This window comes from Pinus tabuliformis, chromosome Q, assembly GCF_031772625.1.
Source record: "Pinus tabuliformis cultivar Carrire ecotype Pingquan chromosome Q, CPIR1, whole genome shotgun sequence".
Classification (NCBI taxonomy): Eukaryota; Viridiplantae; Streptophyta; class Pinopsida; order Pinales; family Pinaceae; genus Pinus; species Pinus tabuliformis.
In genome coordinates this window covers 428,806,625-428,826,563 of record NC_142296.1, presented here as the reverse complement: position 1 = coordinate 428,826,563, position 19,939 = coordinate 428,806,625, and the positions used below count along the sequence as shown (strand labels likewise).

Sequence of the window (19,939 nt, the reverse complement as noted above, 5' to 3'; positions counted from 1 at the left end):
AGATACATGCATACATACCTCATCTCTTCCTTTTGGTCATCTAGACTTCCTTTGGCAACTTCCTTGATTGAGAGTACTTCAATCACCTTGACTTGTTTCACTTCTTTTGTCATCATATCGCCATCCCATGAATCCCATACAAGGTGGAGTTTTCAGTGAGACACTTTCTTTTTCCAGTAGGTGAATCTTCTGATGAAGATTCCAACAAAGGATCTTGATCATGCTCATCCTGCAAATGCTCCTTTTGATGTATGATGAGCTCTATGATGTATGGTGAATCTTCCAATGAGGTTGCCAAGAGCTACTTCCTTCTATTGCCATAGATTTACACTTTAGCTATCTTCCAAGCTTCTTCTGATGATGTCATAAGTTCTTGCTTCAATTGTATGCTTTCTTGATGCCATCTCCTAACATGATGCATCCTATCATGCTCCTAATGTTTCCTACCATTATAGCTTTTACAAAAGAGAACTTGAAACAAAAACTTGAAAAGAACTAGGCGAGGAAGACTATTTCAATCATAGTAGAGATCTTTTACTTCCTCCTTTTTGGATTTCTTCTTTTCAGCTTCTTCCACTTCTTCAGTGACATGGGCTTCTTCCCTTCCTCTTTTGTTGTTGTCCTTCTTGAGCTAGGACAATCTCTCTTGTAGTGCCCATATTCATGACAACCATAACATTGAATCTTCGATATGTTCTTCTTCTTTTTTTGAGGACCAAACTTCCCAAACTTCACTTTTCTTTTAGTCATGGCAACAAATGCTTGAGCTTGCTCGCTTGATTCTACATCAACTTTTGTCTTCAGCCTTGTTTATTCGATTTTTCACAATGACCATAGTTCATTGAATGGAGTAGTTTCCTTCTTCCCATAGATGTTTGATATGCAGTTTCCCCATTCCTCTGGTAGTGCATTGAGCACTATCGTAGTCATTTCCTTGTCAAACATTATTTCTCCCTATTGTTGCACAAAGTGCCTAGGCACCGCGACAACGCTCAGAGTAAGGGCTGTCACTCTAATCCTTACTCACTCCGTTTAGACTCTCTCCTAGACAAGTCAAGGGGGGTAGTCCCCAGGGGTAAATGAATGAATGAAGGAAACCTGTGGAACACAAACTCTAGGAGACTTAAGGATGAACAACTTGACGAATGTGAAACAAGCCCTGGTTAACTGAGATGGACAGATCAAACAATTAAAGCAAATGCAACCTCAAAATAGAAATGATTTTAGACTAGTGCCTTAATCTTCAGTTAACCATAAACCAAATGAAAACAAGTTATCCAGAGCAATTTATAAATGTGATGAAAGTGACGATCATGAACGATTAAATGCAAATGCTCAAAACTTTATCATGCAAGATATTCTAGCAATTAAATACCATGAAGAACTATGAAATCTAACTGCTATGCAATATATAATTCTAGAATTAAAATGATTTTCTTTATATCCCAGATCTAGAATTCACCTTTCTCCTATAGTCAATCTTTAGATATGATTCTAAAACATTAATCGCGCTTCACTGTAGAGAAATCAATACCACAAAATTTTCCCCTTCTTTTAATTTTTAAAAACACTTTAATACAAAAAGATACCAAGAAGGAATTTTAGGTTAAAAATGTAATTATTCCTTAGGTGATCTTTTGATGTGTTAAGCTCATGAGAAAATTTAATGCAGTAAATGTTTAATTTCAATTTTTAATGTGAGAAAAAATAAAAATCAAAAGGCCATAATAAATTAAATTTTTAATGGGCCACACGCCACATAAAAAAATATTTATTTAAATGTGAAAGCGTAGGTCCTCTTATGATTTAATTTATTCAAAATTTCAAAGTCACAAAAAATGATTTTTTAATTTTTTTTTTTTTAGTTTTTCTTTTAAACGAAAAACAATATCATGAAAATCAAAACAAAAGAAAAATAAAATAAAAAAAAATGAAATGAAATTTGAAATTAAAAAGAATCAAAGTAAAAAATTTAAATTTTGAGATTTTTTAATTTAAATAAATCAAAACAAAAATAAAAAGTTAGAAAATAAAGGCCACAAAAAAAAAAGAAATCGAAATGATGTCAAAACCTAACCCTAAAACAAAATACAAAAAGATAAAAAGGTAAAGGGAAATCAAAATGTTATGTTGTGTTCATATAGGTAGGATTGGTGGCGGCAAAGAGGAGCTCGAGCGAGGGGAACTGCGGGACAAGAGGGCAAGGAAAGGAATGGAAATGTGCAGGAGAAGGCAAAAAAGGAGAGAGCTCGAGGGAGCTCAGGTAGTGAGGCAAGCAATAGACGAAAGAGAGGGAAAGGGCTGCTGCTTAGGGAACTGCGGATGGGCAGTGTTGGAGGTGATGCAGGTTGAGAGGGAGCTGGTAGCACGCAGGAAGGGACACGGGAGAGTAGGAAGGATGGAGGAACGATAGTGCAGGAAGGATGTAGGGTTGAGGGACGCGAAGGAGCAGAGGAAATAAGGCAACGTTTGGAAGAAGAGCTCGAGGGAGCTGCGACAAGGTTTTTTGCAGGCAAAATCGAGCTTGATTTGCAAGTGCAATAGATAGAGGATGGCAGAGGATGGAGGAATAGAGGGTTTTAAAAAAAATCGAAATTTGCAGCAGACAAATGGAAAACCCCAGGCAATAGAGAAAAGAGAGGCTTCCAGGCAGCCAATGGTAGCCTCAAAAACCCCAAAATAAACCCAGAAAAATCGAATTTCACACCAATATATCTTTTGCTTCAGATATCTTTTCAGGGAAAACTCGTAAAATCCACAGAATTTTTTTTTAAATCCTCAGATTGTAAAAAGAATAATGCCTTTGCAAAATGATATTAAGGCCAGATCTTAACCTCCAGGGCCCAGGTCTGGCTTCAAACAAGAATTCTCCTTCAGATCCGTACTTGTAATGACAAAAACAAAACACCCAGAAACAATATATACAATGGTGAAATCTAAAACCCCCAAAACCCAGTTAAATTACAATAATTACAAGCTGAAGGCTCTAAGTAGCCAGATCTATCATTATGCCGCACAAAAATTAAAAGATTTTTTTAAATTTTAAAAGGAGGTGCTAACTTGAAACCCTTCGTGCATCACAAAACAAAAATCTTATGATAAGCCCAGAGCTAATTTAGTTGGGCTCTTCAAGAAACACAGATCGGGAGTTCGCTGGTTCAACTGAAAACTTCCCCTAACGCCCAAGGATCTAAACCAAGATTTCCCTGCAAAACTCGATGTAGCCATTACAAATAGAGCGAGAAAATAATAATAAACTTAGACAAATAGAGATACCTACTATTACATTTAAACTTTAGATTATTATTCAAACCCCAACGACTGAGCAAGATACCTGTACTCAAATCACTCTTCAGAAGCTATCATCAATGGTTTTAGAAAAAATTATGCATGAAAATAAAACATCTTACAGTATTCCCATGAAGAGTAACACCAACAGAAATTAACCCCAAAGTCTTTCTTTATTATCTAGAAAAAGATTACACAAGAGCTTCTTGCTAAGCACACGACTTAGAGATCGGATGGATCGACTGACAAATGACCTCCTATTTAAAGATAAATCCTCCAACGGCTAGTTCGAGTGATCCTCGTCAAAGTAATCTCGACTGTTGATGAAGATAAAAATTTCTTTTAATCTCATCCGTCGAAATATTTAATTTTTGAGGAAATTCGAAATTTTCATTTAAATGCATTTTAATTAACTCAAAAATTAAATTTTTGAGTTAATTTCCCAAAAAAATTGACTTTGACTTAACCCCAGGGGCTTAGGATTTTAATTAATTTTGGGCCAGAAATTTTAATTAATTAACCTATGAGGGGATAAATTATTTTTCCAACCCTCAAGACACTTTACATCATGATTTTCATATTTTTTACATCATAAGAGGGAAAACCCATTTGTAAAAGACCCTCACAGATTACCCATTTCTGCGACACAAGTATAATCCAGCAGACCAAGTAATTTGTAATAAAATAATCTAACCAAATAGTTAGGATTATTCTCAAATTACTTTTACATAGACTCGATCTAGAACACTAGGACTCGCCTAAGATCCTAGCGACAAAATCCATTCCAGCTTTGGGGTAAGACTAGAGGGAAAAACTCTGCCGATTATTCGAAAATGAATCGGTGAGACGAAAAACCTCCTAGAATGGAGATCGTCACTAGAAAGGTAGGTTTACCCAGGTCGTTACATACATGACACAGGTTTACTGAGATTATTTACATTATACACATGCAAAATGGGTTTACATAACATCTTGGAAATCACGCTGATGATGATAGTTGGATGGCACAGACACATCGATTAGGTACTATCCCTTTTGCGAAAAAAGGGGGTGTACTGCTATGGGTTGTTGATACGTAGTAGTCAACACTCCCAACTCTTGGAGTTGGTCTCTTATTTTTGACACCCTCATAATGTATGAGGCTATTCTTTCTTCTTTTGATATTTTCATCTTGTAGAGTTCTTGTCTTAATGATATTACATTCCTTGTTAGACATCATTTCTCCCAACTCTTGGAGTTGGTCTCTTATTTCTGACACCCTCATAATGTATGAGGCTATTCTTTCTTCTTTTGATATTTTCATCTTGTAGAGTTCTTGTCTTAATGATATTACTTCTCCGGTAATGCTTACAGAGAATAATTCTACCAATTTGTCATATATTTCTTTTGATGTCTCCAGCTTTGAGACATAGGGTATGAGGGGATCTTTGATTGATTTAATGAGAATCCTTTGAGCCCTTACTTCTCCTTTCACATACTTTGCAAGTGCTTGAGCATCTTCCTTTGGAGGTTTAGTGCCCCCTTAACATGTTCCACCACTTCATTTTCTACGAGGAACAAATCAGTCCTCTTCTTCCATGCAAGAAAGTTTGTAGACTCAACCAACTTGTTGCTCTCCTTGCAAAAAGACATTTTGATTAATTCAGATGAGGACATAAAGATACTTACTTGAGAAGATATTCCTTGATGACAATATTTTCAACTTGCAACTTTCTTGATTTTGATGATGATATTGAGAATAGAAGATTTCTTCTTGAAGAAGATGTCTTCCTTCAAATAGTGATCCTTGTTTTAAATAGAGGGAGATCGCCTTGACTCCTTGATGATGGCAACAATTCCTTTCTTCTTGCTTCCCTTAGATGAGTAGACTTCAAGATGCTTTGATTTGTAGATCTCTTCAATTTGAGTAGAGGTAGGGTCTTTTGAGGTCTCCTTCCTTGTGATGATGATTTGAGCGAGATTCCCAAGAATGCTTCAAGTATAGACTCTTTCCTTGAACAAGCTAGGGTATTGATACTTTCTTCAAGATGATGATGTAGTCCTTGTCTTCGAAATGCCTTGGAGATGATAAGATCTTCTTGATGCTTTAATGCCCTTGATACCCTTCTAGAACTTAGATCCTTGAGTGTCCTTTATCAAGCTGTCCTTCCTTGACTTGTCACTTTAGCTCTGATACCATGGTGAGAAATCTAGGGCAACGAGATGCAGGAGATTTCTCTTGCTTATAATAACAACTTGTGAAGTCTTTTTACTTTTCTTGATTATATTGATATTTAACTTGATTATTATTGTGTTCTCTTCATCAAACAATTATCAAAACATAATACACAATGAAACAAAGGACACAGGATATAAGATATTTGCGAGGGCCAAAACCTCTCCAAACTTGAGAGGAAAACCCACCGAATTCTTCTTCTTATAGAATCTTCAATTGTTGAACTCCAAGACCAAGACCCTTGACCTCAAAACCTCTCCAAGACCAAGTCACAATGCTTACTTGAACAACTGTTCTTCTTCTCCAAGTCAACCATAGTCAAACTGACTTCAGCACCTTTATTTTCGGCTTTTCTTGATTTTCGACCTCTTGCTACAGGCCTGCAATTTTCGGCCTATCTGTAATGACAGAAATTCTGCACGTGTGAGCTGATGGGGCAGATTAGGAGGCTCCTTTCCTTTGCTTGACTTGAACTCTTCTCCTTGAGATCTCGACTAGCAAGAATGCTCCTTTTGTGATCCCTATTTCGGCTTCTTCATGAACTGTTGAAGCCCTACTGCAGAAACCCTAGCTGCAGTCACACGTGTGAGTAGAAGGACCAAAAAAATGCCAAAAACCTTTGATCTTCTCCTTCTTCTCTTTGCTGGATGAGAGGCTTCTTTCTTCCCTTTTCTCGCACTTCCTTCTCTTCTTCGGATGCTTGATTGATAATTCTCCAAGTGAGGCAGAGTCCTCCTTTACATAGTGATCTCTCCATGCAAATAAGCCGGCATGACATTTTCTTGGCCAACTTGTCCTTTTGATAAATCAATTTGCTTCTTTTGAGGACTGATTGTGCACTTGTGACAAGGCCTTGGAGTGTCTTTTGACTCTTACAATGACTCAAATAAATATGTAACATTCCCAAGAAGGGTCTCTCATATATGAAAAATACTCTTTTGACCTGTATGACAAGCTCTAGAAGCTCTCAATGGGAGCTTTATCTGCAAGAATAAAATTCCTTGAGCATGAAACCCGTGTCTCAAGCATAACAAATATAATTTTATTTGTCTTCTTTACATCAATTAAATAGAATCATGATTACACATGTCATTATGAAAACCAAACCTAGTTACATATTTCAACATATGGGTTCGACCTTTCTTTTTCATTGAATACCTTCCTCAAGTTCAAAGGAAACATCATCCTTCAGACCTATATCATGATGGATTCTCCCACAGAAGTACATATGATATTAATTCTCTAAGAATTTTATTAATGATGGGCTCAGCCAATATTTAAGGACTGCTGTAAATGATTTTTGAAGAGGGACTCAGCCTCTTTTCCATTGTAATCATGGTTTCTTGCAAAGGTATGATTAGTGGCAGAGATACCTTTCTTCCTGCTTTTGAAAACAAGTATCCATAGTTCAAAGATATAGATCTTCTAACAATGCAGTGATATATCATATCATAACAGACTAATATCATTTCTCCTGTCATAGATTTTCATGATATCCACAAGCAAATGTTTCCTTAAAGATCAATAATGAAGAAACTTCATCAAGTTCAACACTTCAGTCTTCAATCTTGAATGACAACAAGTGATTGTCATCTTTGAAGTTTCAACTTCAAACTTAGTAACTTCAGCACTTTATATATGGGCTTATTGATCAAAATATTCCAGACAAGGGTTATACCTTACATCCAAGAATTTAAAGAGGCATCAAACTTCACATTAGTTCTTAGATAACTATCATCAAGCAATATCCTTCAATGCTACTTGGATTAGAAAGATATTCAGTGCCTTTCTGAACTTCAGTGTACCTCTTTTTATATACAGAACTTTCAAGAATGTAACCAATAGAAACATGATCTTGAGCAAAAGAATTTGTTAGCAGATACATACCTTTCAAGGGAGGATTTCAAACTTCCTTTTGACTGCACCTTTTGAAATAGTACAAGCTTGGCTTCTTAACAAGGTGTTGATTGAGACTTTAGTCAAGATAGCAGACCTTGGAATTTCGGATTACAAAATCAGAACTTCTCCATAGAACTTCGTATGATGATGATGAGCTACAAAGCCACAGGCCTTCACATGATTAGCCACAAACTGCGCTTAAGTATGGAGCCACATAACTTCGTATGGGAGCTTCAGATTTTGCGTAGGAAGCACAGAGATCATGGGATAATTCGAAGTGTCTTTTGGTGGAGGAGTGATCTCATATATATATATATATATATATATATATACACACACACACACACACACGATAGAGAGATATATTTCAAGAGAGGTATGAGTACTTGCCTTCAAAAGGGCAAGGCCTTCACATGCTGTTTGTGTTGAAACTGGTAGTGTGGAAGGTCTTCTCTGGCTCGTGTCTTACACAGAAAGGCCACAATTTGTTTTCCTTTGACCATGGAGCGAGTTCATGGAGATGGTGAGTTCTTGCGTAGTGTGGACGATCAGTCACCTGGATCCTTCTTCAGTTAACTACATGATAGATGGCAGTTTGAGTTTAGAAAAAGATGAGTTGGGAACTTCAGTCTTTGATTAAGGAGGACAAGTTATAAATCCAAGTGATGATTGGAGAAGAGGATCAGTTCAACTCAGTTAACTAGTCAGTCACAACTTCCAAATTTGTAACTTGCCTATTATAGCGTGGATAGAATCTATAAAGGAAGGACGAAAGGCACAAGTATATTCATTGTGTGTGCACGAGTTGGTGTGTGATCTGCTTGCTTGTGGTGTGTGTAGCCTTTAGGAACAATCACACACTGGTTTGGTGAGCAGACTCGCGCAAAGGTTTAGGAACTGCATCCTAGATAATAGGAGACCTGGTGTGCAGAGAAATAGGAGCCTGCTGCACTACATAATAGGAGTTTTTGTGCGCACAGATATAGGCCCTAGTGCGCTAGGAAATAGGGCTGCTGGTATGCAAAGTCTAGGAGCAGGAGTCAAGTGTTTTTACAGGGTGTTTTAGGCTAGTACAACAGATAACACGCCTGCTCTCAAATTGCCTTGTAAGAGATTCCATTGCTCAAGTTTGTCAATAAAATACTACAACAAATAAGAGGATTTTCCCAAGAAAATCAAGTGTGTTAAACTATGTGACTGTCTTTATCTCTGTGTTTATTCCGCTGCTTATGAATGGTTAAGAGACTCTGTATCTTGGTGAAAGTAAGCTAGATATCAATTTTCAGTTATTCATCTAAGTAGTTGCAGAGTTTCATAGTAATTTAACAGTTTGTCTAAGGAGTTTTGACCTTCTAGAGCTTCTTCCTTTTGGAGGGCTGTCATAACATATCCAAAACACTTTAATTAAGCACAGTTAGACCCTTGATCTTTTTTCGGCCTACTTCAAATATTTTGCAACAAATCTTTATTGATTTGGCCTTCTATTATTGTTACTGAGGCCTTTGGCCTCTCCTCAAGTATTTTGCTCATTGATATTTAACCTTGGTCTGAACAGAGAAATAACTTTCCAGTGCCTATCTTCATTGTCTTGTTGACAAGTCAAAGCTTGAAACCAGAGATGATTTTTCAAGCTTGATGAGAGAACTCTGGTCCTTTTCTTGTAATGAGAAACATACCTAAAATATACCAGTTCTTCAAACTCATCTTTTTCACTGCATGAATATATCCTTTTTCAATGATGAGGGAGCTTTGGCATTCGTTCAGAGGCTTTTTGAACAGAACTTTGATCATTTTTCTGAGACATTTGGTCAGATAGCTTAGCCTCTCAAATAAGGATAGAGCTCATTAGGGCTTGTAGGGCAAACAGAATCAAATCCATCTTTAGGGCTGTGTTAGGAGTAGATGATCAATCTTCTTCAAATGTAGAATAGGGTCTCTTGAAGAGTGATCTCATGCTCTTTTCTTCACCATAGCTCTGATACCATGTTGATTTTCTAGTGCAATCAAGACTAGTGCAAAATTTCAAACTGATAACTACTTCCAATGATACAATTTCACTTCTTTAGAGCATTCTAATCATCAAGCAGTTATACATGACAAATTTCAACCATTAACAATAGAGTAGTAGCAGTAGAGATCACAGGAAACAATAATATGAGACACCAAAATTTAGGCCAGCAATCAGGGCAAAACCCACAAGGGGAAAACCCAACAATCTTTCCTTACGAGAGAGACAGTTCAACTCATCAATTTATACATATGAATATTCAAGTCAAGATGTCAAGACATAAACAGAAACTAACCAGTGAAGTGACCTCCTATAAGTGTCAAGCCAACTCTCCAATGTGCCAAAACGAAATGTCACAAGCCTGTCCTCTAAGAAGGTCTGCAATGAGGTCAACTTCAGATCACAATGGGCATCAGACCTTCACACATGTCACAGAGATGATGAGCTTCAGATCTTCATGACAAACCTCTGTCCTTTGAATATATCACAGATATGACAAACCACATACATCACAGAGAAGACAAACCTCTGTCCTTCACATATATCAGAAAGAAAAGAAACCTCTGTCCTTCACATATATCAGAAAGAAAAGAAACCTCTGTCCTTCACATATATCATAGATATGACAAACTGTATAGATCACAGAGAAGGTAAACCTCTGTCCTTCGCATATATCACAAAGAAAACAAGCCTCTGTTCTTTGCAAACCGTATAGATCACAGAGAAGGCAAACCTCTGTCCTTCGCATATATCACAAAGAAAACAAGCCTCTGTTCTTTGCATATATCACAGATACGATAAACTGCATACATGACAAAGAAGACAAACCTCTATCCTTTGTATATATCACAAAGAAAACAAACCTCTATGCTTCGCATATATCACAGATATGACAAACCGTATACATCACATAGAAGACAAACCTCTGTCCTTTGCATATATCACAAAGAAAACAAACCTCTGTTCTTTGCATATATCAGAGAGCAACGTGCCTCAGGACCTCACATATATCACATAACAGTTACCTCAGAGCTTCGCATTACTTCCATAGGAACGAGCCACAAAACTTAGTCTTCTTGAGCGAGAGCAGATCAGAGACACGTGTCTTTATACTTGGCCTTCCAAATCCTTTTTGAGGGTAGATCAGATATGTGTATTCTTCATCTTCTACTCAGCCTTCCAAGTCTTCTTTGAGCGAGGGCAGATCAGATGTGTGAGGTGCGATGTATATCCATTGAGGAATGTGAGTGGGCTATTTTATATAGCCTCCAAGCCATGCGAAAGGGTGCCACTCACTCTGAGGCGACATGAGGGTTAAGAGGGCTGACTTGACCAATTTGAGGCCGACTTGTCCAAAATGAAAAATACATAATTTCTTCTTTGTTTTGCCAATGAAAATACCGACCGAAGCTACCAATTTTCAACATGGTTGATACGCAAATGTCTTCCTTGACATAGCCAATTGATGGCGTATGGATGAAGGTGACATATTGTTGGTGGTCTTAATATTTTCACAAATTTTGTAGAAATCAAATTCTTTTGGTTGTCATTGTTGATATTGAAGTTCAAGGCTGTTCCCGTCACTCACAATTGTGATTGAAAGAGATGTTCACCCTCTTTTGAGTACTTAGGCTCTTCTAGTCACATTGGTGAAATGGCAATGGAGATGCAAGGGTCAGCTTTCATGATTTGCTACACATGTTCTTTGGTTTGCAATGGTGCCCACTCTAATGCAGGTGTAGAGGGTCACATCTCAATTATTAGAGTCTGCCATGCCTACCACTCCCATCTTGAGTGCTGCTTGCTCCTATGAATATCATATCACTTGCTTGTATCTCTCTTTGTCTTTTCATTTTGGGGTGTCTGTTTTGTAGGAGGATTTTTTAGTTGATTCTACTGCTGGTTCTCCTTGCCTTGTGCTTTGTGATTAAAATTGGAAACTCCTCTATCCTTCTTTGTGGTGGCTTGTTTGCACAACTAAACTCCCACTGCCCCTTTTACTTGAACTTTTCTTCAATTTGACTGCATATTTGTAAGCTGCTTCCAGATAGTGGATATTAAAAAGCTCCATCTCCAACTGGATTGCTGTGGAATTTCAATCTAGATGCCTTTCTAAGTCTTAGATGCTAAGCTTTGTATACAAGGCATGGAATGCATCCAAATATCCTGCACAGATTGGCCTTGACCATGAGGGAGTTGTGTCCACTTGGTGTATTAGTCATCATTATTTTGTACAAGGAGGCACTCCCCCTTGAGGGCATCCACAAAATCCCCCCCCAGGCAGGGCAGTTTGTTTCAAATAGGGGACTGCTTGGTTGTCCTATACTGTAGCTTGTTGACAATAGTTTCCCTGACTACCACCAATTCTTAACATGGAAAACCACCTTCAACAAGGCAAAGGTAATCTCCTCTTTATCTGAAAAGCTATTAACATGAAGTACCCTTCTAACTTACTGAGCCACTTTTCTACAACCGATGCATCTATCTTTGCTTCAAACAAGGGAATGTCCAGATTACTTTGAATGATGAATGCCCTTTAAAGGGTTGGCTGGATGAATATGGATTCATCACAGCAGGTATATGCTGCAGGAACCTGAGTGAATTAATCCAACATCTGTTCTTCATGTCGCTTGAGGGCTTCCTGGAAACTTTTTAATGGGATCTTCTGCTCTTGAGTTTTCTGCTGTCTGAGGTTGTTTGAGCTGGTGTCAAGGAAGATATGGTCTTGTGTCTTTGAAAGAAGAGATGCCTAGCATGCTCGTGTGCCAGCAACCAATGAACGAAGAAACCATATGAGAGGGCTACACCCTTATATGTTCTTCTGCAGTACGAAAATGAGCAGAGAGAGAATCAAAGAGATATAAGTGAAAAGGGGAGAGTTGGTGAAAAGCCAACAGGCATAAGCAATGGTGACTGATAGGTTGCTTTGTTGACAAGAAGTCTGCCGACAAGGAACTCGATGTTGTATATGCCGTTGACAAGAAGCTTGATGTGGTTGACAATGTTGAAGTCCCTGGATCATTAAGTTTCTATTTGCAAATATTTTTAGTGTACCCACTCCAAGATCTTTTTGTTGTTATTTGTGAAACGAATTTTATAAGATAGTAGACGAGAAACACATGATGTTAGAAGCAGTATTTGATTTTTGATGCTGCTAAATTTTTCTTAATATTATTTATAAGATAATCTTTAGTAAGATGTGAACTAATCGTTGTTCGGCATCTTGTTCACTGTGGAATTTAACAGAATTCAAGATATCCTTCAACTGCACTTCCTTGAACATTCAAGTTTCTTTTGGCAGAAATGTTAAGACTAAGATGACATCTCATGGACCTTTTGTAGACATCAGAGTACAGATGTCTGATACCAATGACAAACAGCATGCTATGCACAGACTAAAGATTGTTGCAAGCGTAATCCCTCGGTAACTATTTTTAACAGTGCTTCATTCTCATTTCTATTAGGTATTATGTTAGATTGACTGTTTTTTACTATATTTCAAATTTTTGTCAATGTAACTAATCTGGTCTGTCTTTATTTTAATGTGGCCAGCAAACATTTGGTTTAACATAGTTTTTGTGATTTTCCTGCACAGATAATGTCTTTGGATCAACTTACAGAAAGTAACCTTAAGAATGACAAGTTGTCCAATTACCACTTTGAAACAATGGGGGAAGTAACTATAAATGTTGCCCAGGGAATCCAGCAAGAAAATACTGATTATGTTAGATTGGGTTATTTTGATGAGCGAGAGCCTGAGGAATATGGGAGGTTCCTGCCATTTAAAGTGCCGGGCACATGTTCTATGTGGTGGTGGATTAAAGTGGTTTTGTTAGGCCTTTGTTTGTTGGCACTTGTAGCCTCTTTCTTTATCTGGGGAATGCCATTTCTAATTGACAAGGTTTTTCAACTTTCCCTTATTTTCTAATTCATACTCTTATGATCTGTTGTAAGTTTCCATTTGATGTTATTTTATGTCATGTCTAGTCTTATTATCTGAGATGGGAATAATGGGAAAAGCATATATTATGTCAGTTTTTAAATGTTTTGGAATAGGGGTACAGAAAACTTAGGCTTTTGTGAAGTCATGTAAGAGATGTGTAGGATGACTCCAGATTAGGAGGAAGAAAACAGGAAAACCTGGAAGGAGTGTGAAGTTTTGGATATTTTTTAAAAGTTTTCAGTGATTATTTGTAACTATTGTTCAATTCCTACATGGCTTTAAAACAACCATTTCCCAGAAGTAGCAACTTCTTGACGTCTGTAACTGTTGGTGGTCAACCACTATGAAATAGAATGGTTGGGAAACATTTCCTTCTGGTTCAGGATAGCTTTCTCAGGCTTCGAGAATTTTTAGATTGGATAGCCTACAGGGGTGGGGGTCAGGGCATGGGCAGTGGAGATCTGGTTTATCTCTTTGAATAGATCTGATGATCCATTGTGTTTGACTTTGAACTAATCCAAGTGGAGTGAGGTTTAAACTCAATGCAAATATTGTAAGATGAGAGGCAGATTGTTTGGATTTGGTTTCCTTTGCTTAACACAGTGGTTTTCTCAGGATTTTTTTTATATGTTTGATAGGTGATTATACCCATTTTGGATTGGGAGGCGTTGACTTTTAGCACACACACTCTTGTGTTTGTGCTTATTTTATCCATAGGTTTCTTTCCTGTTTTCTTGCTACCATCGGCACCTTCGATGTGGTTAGCAGGAATAAACTTTGGATATGGCTTTGGATTCCTCATAGTAATGGCAGGCACCAGTGTGGGCATGTCTTTACCTTACTTCATCGGGTCACATTTTCACAGCCGGATACAAGTATGGTTTCAACCAATCTATTTTATTTACGTTTAAATACAATTCAGCTGATTCAAGTTTCACTACGTTTTTGTACATGCTAAAGCTAGCCAGAGAAGTTCACAAGGGTGATTTTTATTTGTGAATCAAAGATACTTTTTTGATGCAGAAATGGCTTGAAAGATGGCCTAAAAAAGCTGCTGTGATCAGGCTAGCAGGAGAGGGAAATTGGTTCCATCAGTTTCGAGCTGTTGCTCTCTTAAGGATCTCACCATTTCCTTATATTATTTTCAATTATGCTGTTGTTGCGACAAATGTCAAGTATTGTCCATACATAATCGGGTCATACGTTGGAACAATACCTGAAGTTTTTATCACTATCTACAGGTCAGGCCTTGTTATCTTTTGACATCGATTCTGATTTAAGAGCATATCATCAAATGATGATAGGATTTTTTTATCATACATGCAAGCTTATTTTTAACATTGTTAATATTATGCAGTAATAGATAATATGGGTTGCTCTCATGAAAAAGCATACTATGATATTCTCAATAAATTGGGGACCTTTAGTGATTGACTGAAAAGTTTCTCAGTTGTTTGTGTTATCATAAGATCTACACTCTACAATCTGAGGCTACTAAGCCATTACATTTTTACATAGGAATTTGGATTTTATATTTAAAATGAGGAGAATTCAATTATATCACTGTATGAGATCAGAAAATTCCACCCATCCATAAATGTTTCTGGGTGGCGGTAGCTTTGTTGCTCTTGAAAACTGGTCCTTGAGATTGATAAGCTAGCCATTCTAGGCATTAGTTAAACCTTCAGGGATGTTCATATTGAGCAGTGCTGTTAAACATCCTTCTATCTCTCTGTGTTGCTATTATAAGAATTTTTTTGCAAGTCATCGTGCATATTTGGAGTTTTTCTCCACACCTATAGTCTCTTGTGTTTCTTTATTGGGTATTCTATGAATTGGTTACCTGAAATATAGGGAGGGAGGGAAGAATGATTTCAAAATCTTGGAAAAACCAGGAAAAAATGATGCACCTGTGTTTGGAACTTCTCAGAATGTATATCGAGTTGATTTGGATCATATTTATTGTCAGAATTCAAAAGATTTTAACTTTTTCATAATACATGGTCATTGGCATGCAACAGTGATTTATTTTATGTCTATGTTTGCTTATTAATTCATATTCACTAGTGCAGTTGTATCAAGTGCAACTGAGTTTGCCAACCTGCATCCTTAGCACAGACAGAACAGGTGAGAATAGAGTGCTGAAAAATGATGTAGAAAAATTAGCATACCATGTGCTGTCCAGAAAACTTGTTTTGTTTTGATGGAATATTAGTTTTGCATGTAATATCACAGATTAAAAGGACTGTAGCAAAACCATATAAATCATAAATGACAACAAGAGAGTAATGATAGGCCTTCTGGGAGAGTGGTAATGGGGATAGAAACTGTTGCAGGAAATGATATTTTCAAACATTAAGATGCGTGAGGTAAGCATGAATTCAGTCTCAGAAAGTGACATCACACCCAGAATTGCAGGTCACGCTGGGAATTGATTTTATTGCAAAAAAGACATGCTGAGTCAGACCATAAAATAGTTCTTTGACAAGAAAGTATTATCTCATTATTGCTTCATAAAAATTTATGCATGTAGGACATTTGACCAGCAGAAGAACCCACGTGGAGATTTACAAACTGAAGTATAGGCCTCAAATCTTCAATCCGCCCTTTGGTGTAATCTGATTAACTGCTCATATACACTAGAAATACTTCCATTCCTTCTCAGATTCTAGGCATATTCAAAATGAGAGCACTTGGCTTGTAACAATGTTTCAGAATGGTACACAATTGTGTGTCCTGCCCACTCAAGACTGGTGTCAATTGCACATTAAAATAATAATAATCTAATTATAGGGTCACACTGTCACTGCCTAGCCAGACACAACATTGATGTATAAGAACCCATTATTTGTGGGACAAGGCCCCAGTCTCCATTTCAAATTGTTGTTGTAGATCTAGGAGTGCAAGCACAGTTGCAGAGCAAATAACATACTTTAGTTGCTAAAATGTTCTATTTTTTGATGGAGTGCATGCAAGAGTTTTTTGATTTCTGAGTTGATTGAAAGGATGAGATAATGGTGGAAATCTGTGATAGAAATTCATGCCTTCTACAAAATTATTGAGATTCCTTAGATTTAGAATAAGCCGCTCTTTGAGAAACTTGATCTTTTCTAGATTGGTATGGGTTCTTGTTGCATCAACAACAAAACTGTTAGATTTTATCAAACCATGGTAAGTGGATTTTGCACTCAAAGAATTCCTGACCTACTATATAGCTGAACCTTAAAACCCACTCAAAACTGCTGTTGTAAATTGTAATATTTCTAAACTCTGCAAAAACATACTGTTGAATATATATGATGAAAACTCACAGGTCTGTCCTAAATCACATTGCTGTTATTAAGCAGGAAAACAGAATTACAGCATGCTTGCTAATTTATTCTAAAAGCAAAATAGAAACTCAGTAGACGAACTGTCAAAACCTGTCATTACTTTCTCATTAATTCAGAATGGAAATCTGCAACAACAAAATTACAGAAAGCTATTTCACTGCTCGCTGCTGAACTGAATGAATAAATCTATGGCCCCCCTTTTTCCTTCATAGACTACAAGAGGAGTAGGTACAATGAATCTGGACACATGCACAACAATGTCTCAACTTGAGATGATATGGGGCATGCAAGCATGCATTCTTTTAGAGATCTGCACCCTTATCTGCATGTGCGCGTCTAACGGACTTAAGCTACAATTAGGAAACTGCTTAATAAACCGAAACTAACACATGCAACTGCATGTACCTTCTTTTACTTGGAACAATGTACTATCTCCTAGAACTGGAATCTATACAGTTAACCTATCCTGTCCTATGTAGAGCTGGTGCATACATGCATGTATGACATCCTTTTAGAGATATGCACACTTATCTGCATGTGTGCGTCTAAGTGACTTAAGCTACAATTAGAAAACTGCTCAATAAACCGAAACTAACACATGCAACTGCGAGTACACTCTTTTACTGAGAACAATGTACACTCTCCTAGAACTCAAATCTATACAGATAACCTATCCTGTCCTATGTAGAGCTGGCGCATACATGCATTTATTAGTCCTCACTTCTGGAAGCCTATAGATAAAGATTTATCACCCTCGTAGTCTATTCTACTGCTGCAATTTCATCAACAGACCATCATGCTACACTGAAATCAATACTGTGCAGATTTGTTGAGAGTGCCACATGAGCCTGTATGTGCTATGGACTAGCAGTGCCTGCTGTACCTTCTGCTGTAGTACAGACGTGTTCCAGTACCTCTTTTACTGAATTGTTCTTCGTACCTGCAACTGTATGTTCTTCTTCCATGTGCACCTAGGACTTGGACACATTTTGCAATATACCAAAAACTAACAAAAACCCAGGTATTGGACCTGAACATGCCCAAACAAAGACTTCATCTTTGCTTACAACTTTGTGTTGGTGAAGAAGGCTGAACACTATGTGGATATTCCAATCGTTTTCCCTAGATTTTACTATAAAAAAGGTTATTATCCAAGCAGGCGAAAACAAATTTGCGAAGGTGAGGGTTGAAATCCCGTTGATGATTGACATAAAAGTTGTAAGAGTGTTGGTGAAGCCAAAATGAATGATCAACTACCCATAGAAATCAAACTTAGTTGTGAAGGATCTTTTCCTTACATGTTAGCTTCATGTAGACTTGGTAATAGCCAAAAGCTATATCGATAATAGTGAGGTATTGTGGTCTCTTGAGTTGTTCAAGGTGATCATCAATCCTTGGGAGCAGAGAGCGACTCTTGACAATTATCTTTTTGAGAGCCTTGTAATTTGTGCAGATCCATTGGGTGAGGTGCTATGTCTGATTTTTCTATCTTTAAACAATTGTTTATCTGTCATTTGATCTTTGTTCTCTTAACAGGTATTGTTTTATAAGTAAGATAATTAGGTAGATAAGAACTTGGGACTAAGTCAACAGAATGTTGGATGGCCTAAAAGGGAGGGAGCCCCATGGTTTTTGCAAAAGCATCAAAATATGAATCTGAGTGCCTGAATATTAGAGGGAGGGAGCTTTTCTTTGTTGCCCTCCTTGATTTTGATGACCATTCAAAGTGTCATATATTTATTCCAATTAACTTGTTTAACAACTATCCTACAAAAAATGAGAGTATTAACAAAGAAAAAATGAGCTTGTAGATCTTGCTGTCTTTGTGAATTCTCTAGGTGTTCTAGTACCCATCATAATTGGTCTTTTGTCAAATTTGTAGGGTTTACCAAGTATCATGCCACAATAGCCAATGGGGTAATTGAACACATTTGATGATCAAAGTGGGCTGTCTGGTGTCCATAAGCCATCCAAGTTGCTATGGCCCGAGATTTTTTGAGGTAGGTAGTTTGAGTGTCTCCACCAACTATTGCGGCACTGGGTTATTCCAGTTACCATTAACCAAGATGATGCAGGTCAATCATCAATCTATTTTTGATTTGGCAATTCTTTGTGGACAGTGCTTCCTTCTTGTTGTGTGAATAATCTTTGGCCATCAAGATGAGTTGAGAATCAATGGGGGTTTAATCATTGGCATTAACTTTTGAATCTTTATTTTCTACAATGAATAGGGCCTTGGCCTTCTAGGCTTCTTTCACTTGCAATGTATGCCATTCTTCTTTGGTATAGCTGCTTGTTTTGTGATAGACGAAACTTCTTGACATTTTCAAAGAAAGGTTTGGAACTGGTGGTTCCTTTGCTCACTTTTGTTAGGCCAAACCTTAGGAGTAGAATGTTGAAAAATGTAACTAGTGTTAGTCTTCATAATGTAATAAAATGTAATTTTGATCATTGATATATTTATTAGATTCATCATTATTATTTTTTATTTTTGGTCAAAAGCATGTTCTTCATGCTTATAGAGTCAATTGAGTCAAAAAGGATTTATTGAGAGTCAAAAGAAATGTATTTGAATAAGTCCCATCTGAGATTTTTGTAAGGAAAGAAAAGGATTTTTAATTTTAGTCAAATAGTCAACACAAGACCAAGTAAACACTCCTTGAAATCGGCCTGTGTGGCAACCATTTGACCCCACTGGACAACTATAAATACATGTCAACTTGATCTCATTCATCATTCGACTCATCACATCGATTTTGTTGAGAAATTTAGGGGCACTAGATTAGGTGATTTCTCTTACTTTGATAACTGCTTGTGATGTTCCTTTACTTAACTTGATGTACCTTGTAGTTAGCTTCTTCTTTACTTGATTATTATTAGTGTTCTTTATCATCAAACAACTACCAAACAATAAAGTTCAATGAGACAAGAGGACACAAAATGTAGGTTGCAAGCCAGGGCCAAAACCTCTCCTCTTGAGAGGAAAACCCACACGAATTCTTCTCTTCTTATATAATGTTCAAATGACGAATTCCAAGACCTATGACCCAAATCCAAGACCCTTGCAAGACAAGTCAAACCTCCTTTTGATGAACTTCTCTTTACAAAGTCAACACCAATCAAACTTGCTCCAATACTTCATAATTCAACCCTTTTCCAGAATTTCGGCTTGTTGCTTCAAGATTGCAATTTCAGCTTCTACTGCAGAAACCCTAGTTGTTGAAGAATGTAACTAGGTTCGGTCTTCATAATTG

The 19,939-nt window shown here is 37.2% G+C and overlaps 1 protein-coding gene across 3 annotated transcripts in view; it reads left to right on the top strand.

Annotated features, from left to right (window-relative positions):
• Positions 1–19,939, top strand: part of LOC149220048 (uncharacterized) — a 75,398-nt gene that overhangs the window by 9,722 nt on the left and 45,737 nt on the right. For all 3 annotated transcript variants that reach the window (XM_089384614.1, XM_089384617.1, XM_089384615.1), the window contains exons 4-7: positions 12,657–12,834; positions 13,006–13,311; positions 13,992–14,228; positions 14,377–14,594. In XM_089384614.1, the coding sequence (XP_089240740.1) occupies positions 13,009–13,311; positions 13,992–14,228; positions 14,377–14,594 (758 nt within the window). In that variant the 5' untranslated portion in view covers positions 12,657–12,834; positions 13,006–13,008. The remainder of the gene's footprint in view (positions 1–12,656; positions 12,835–13,005; positions 13,312–13,991; positions 14,229–14,376; positions 14,595–19,939) is intronic.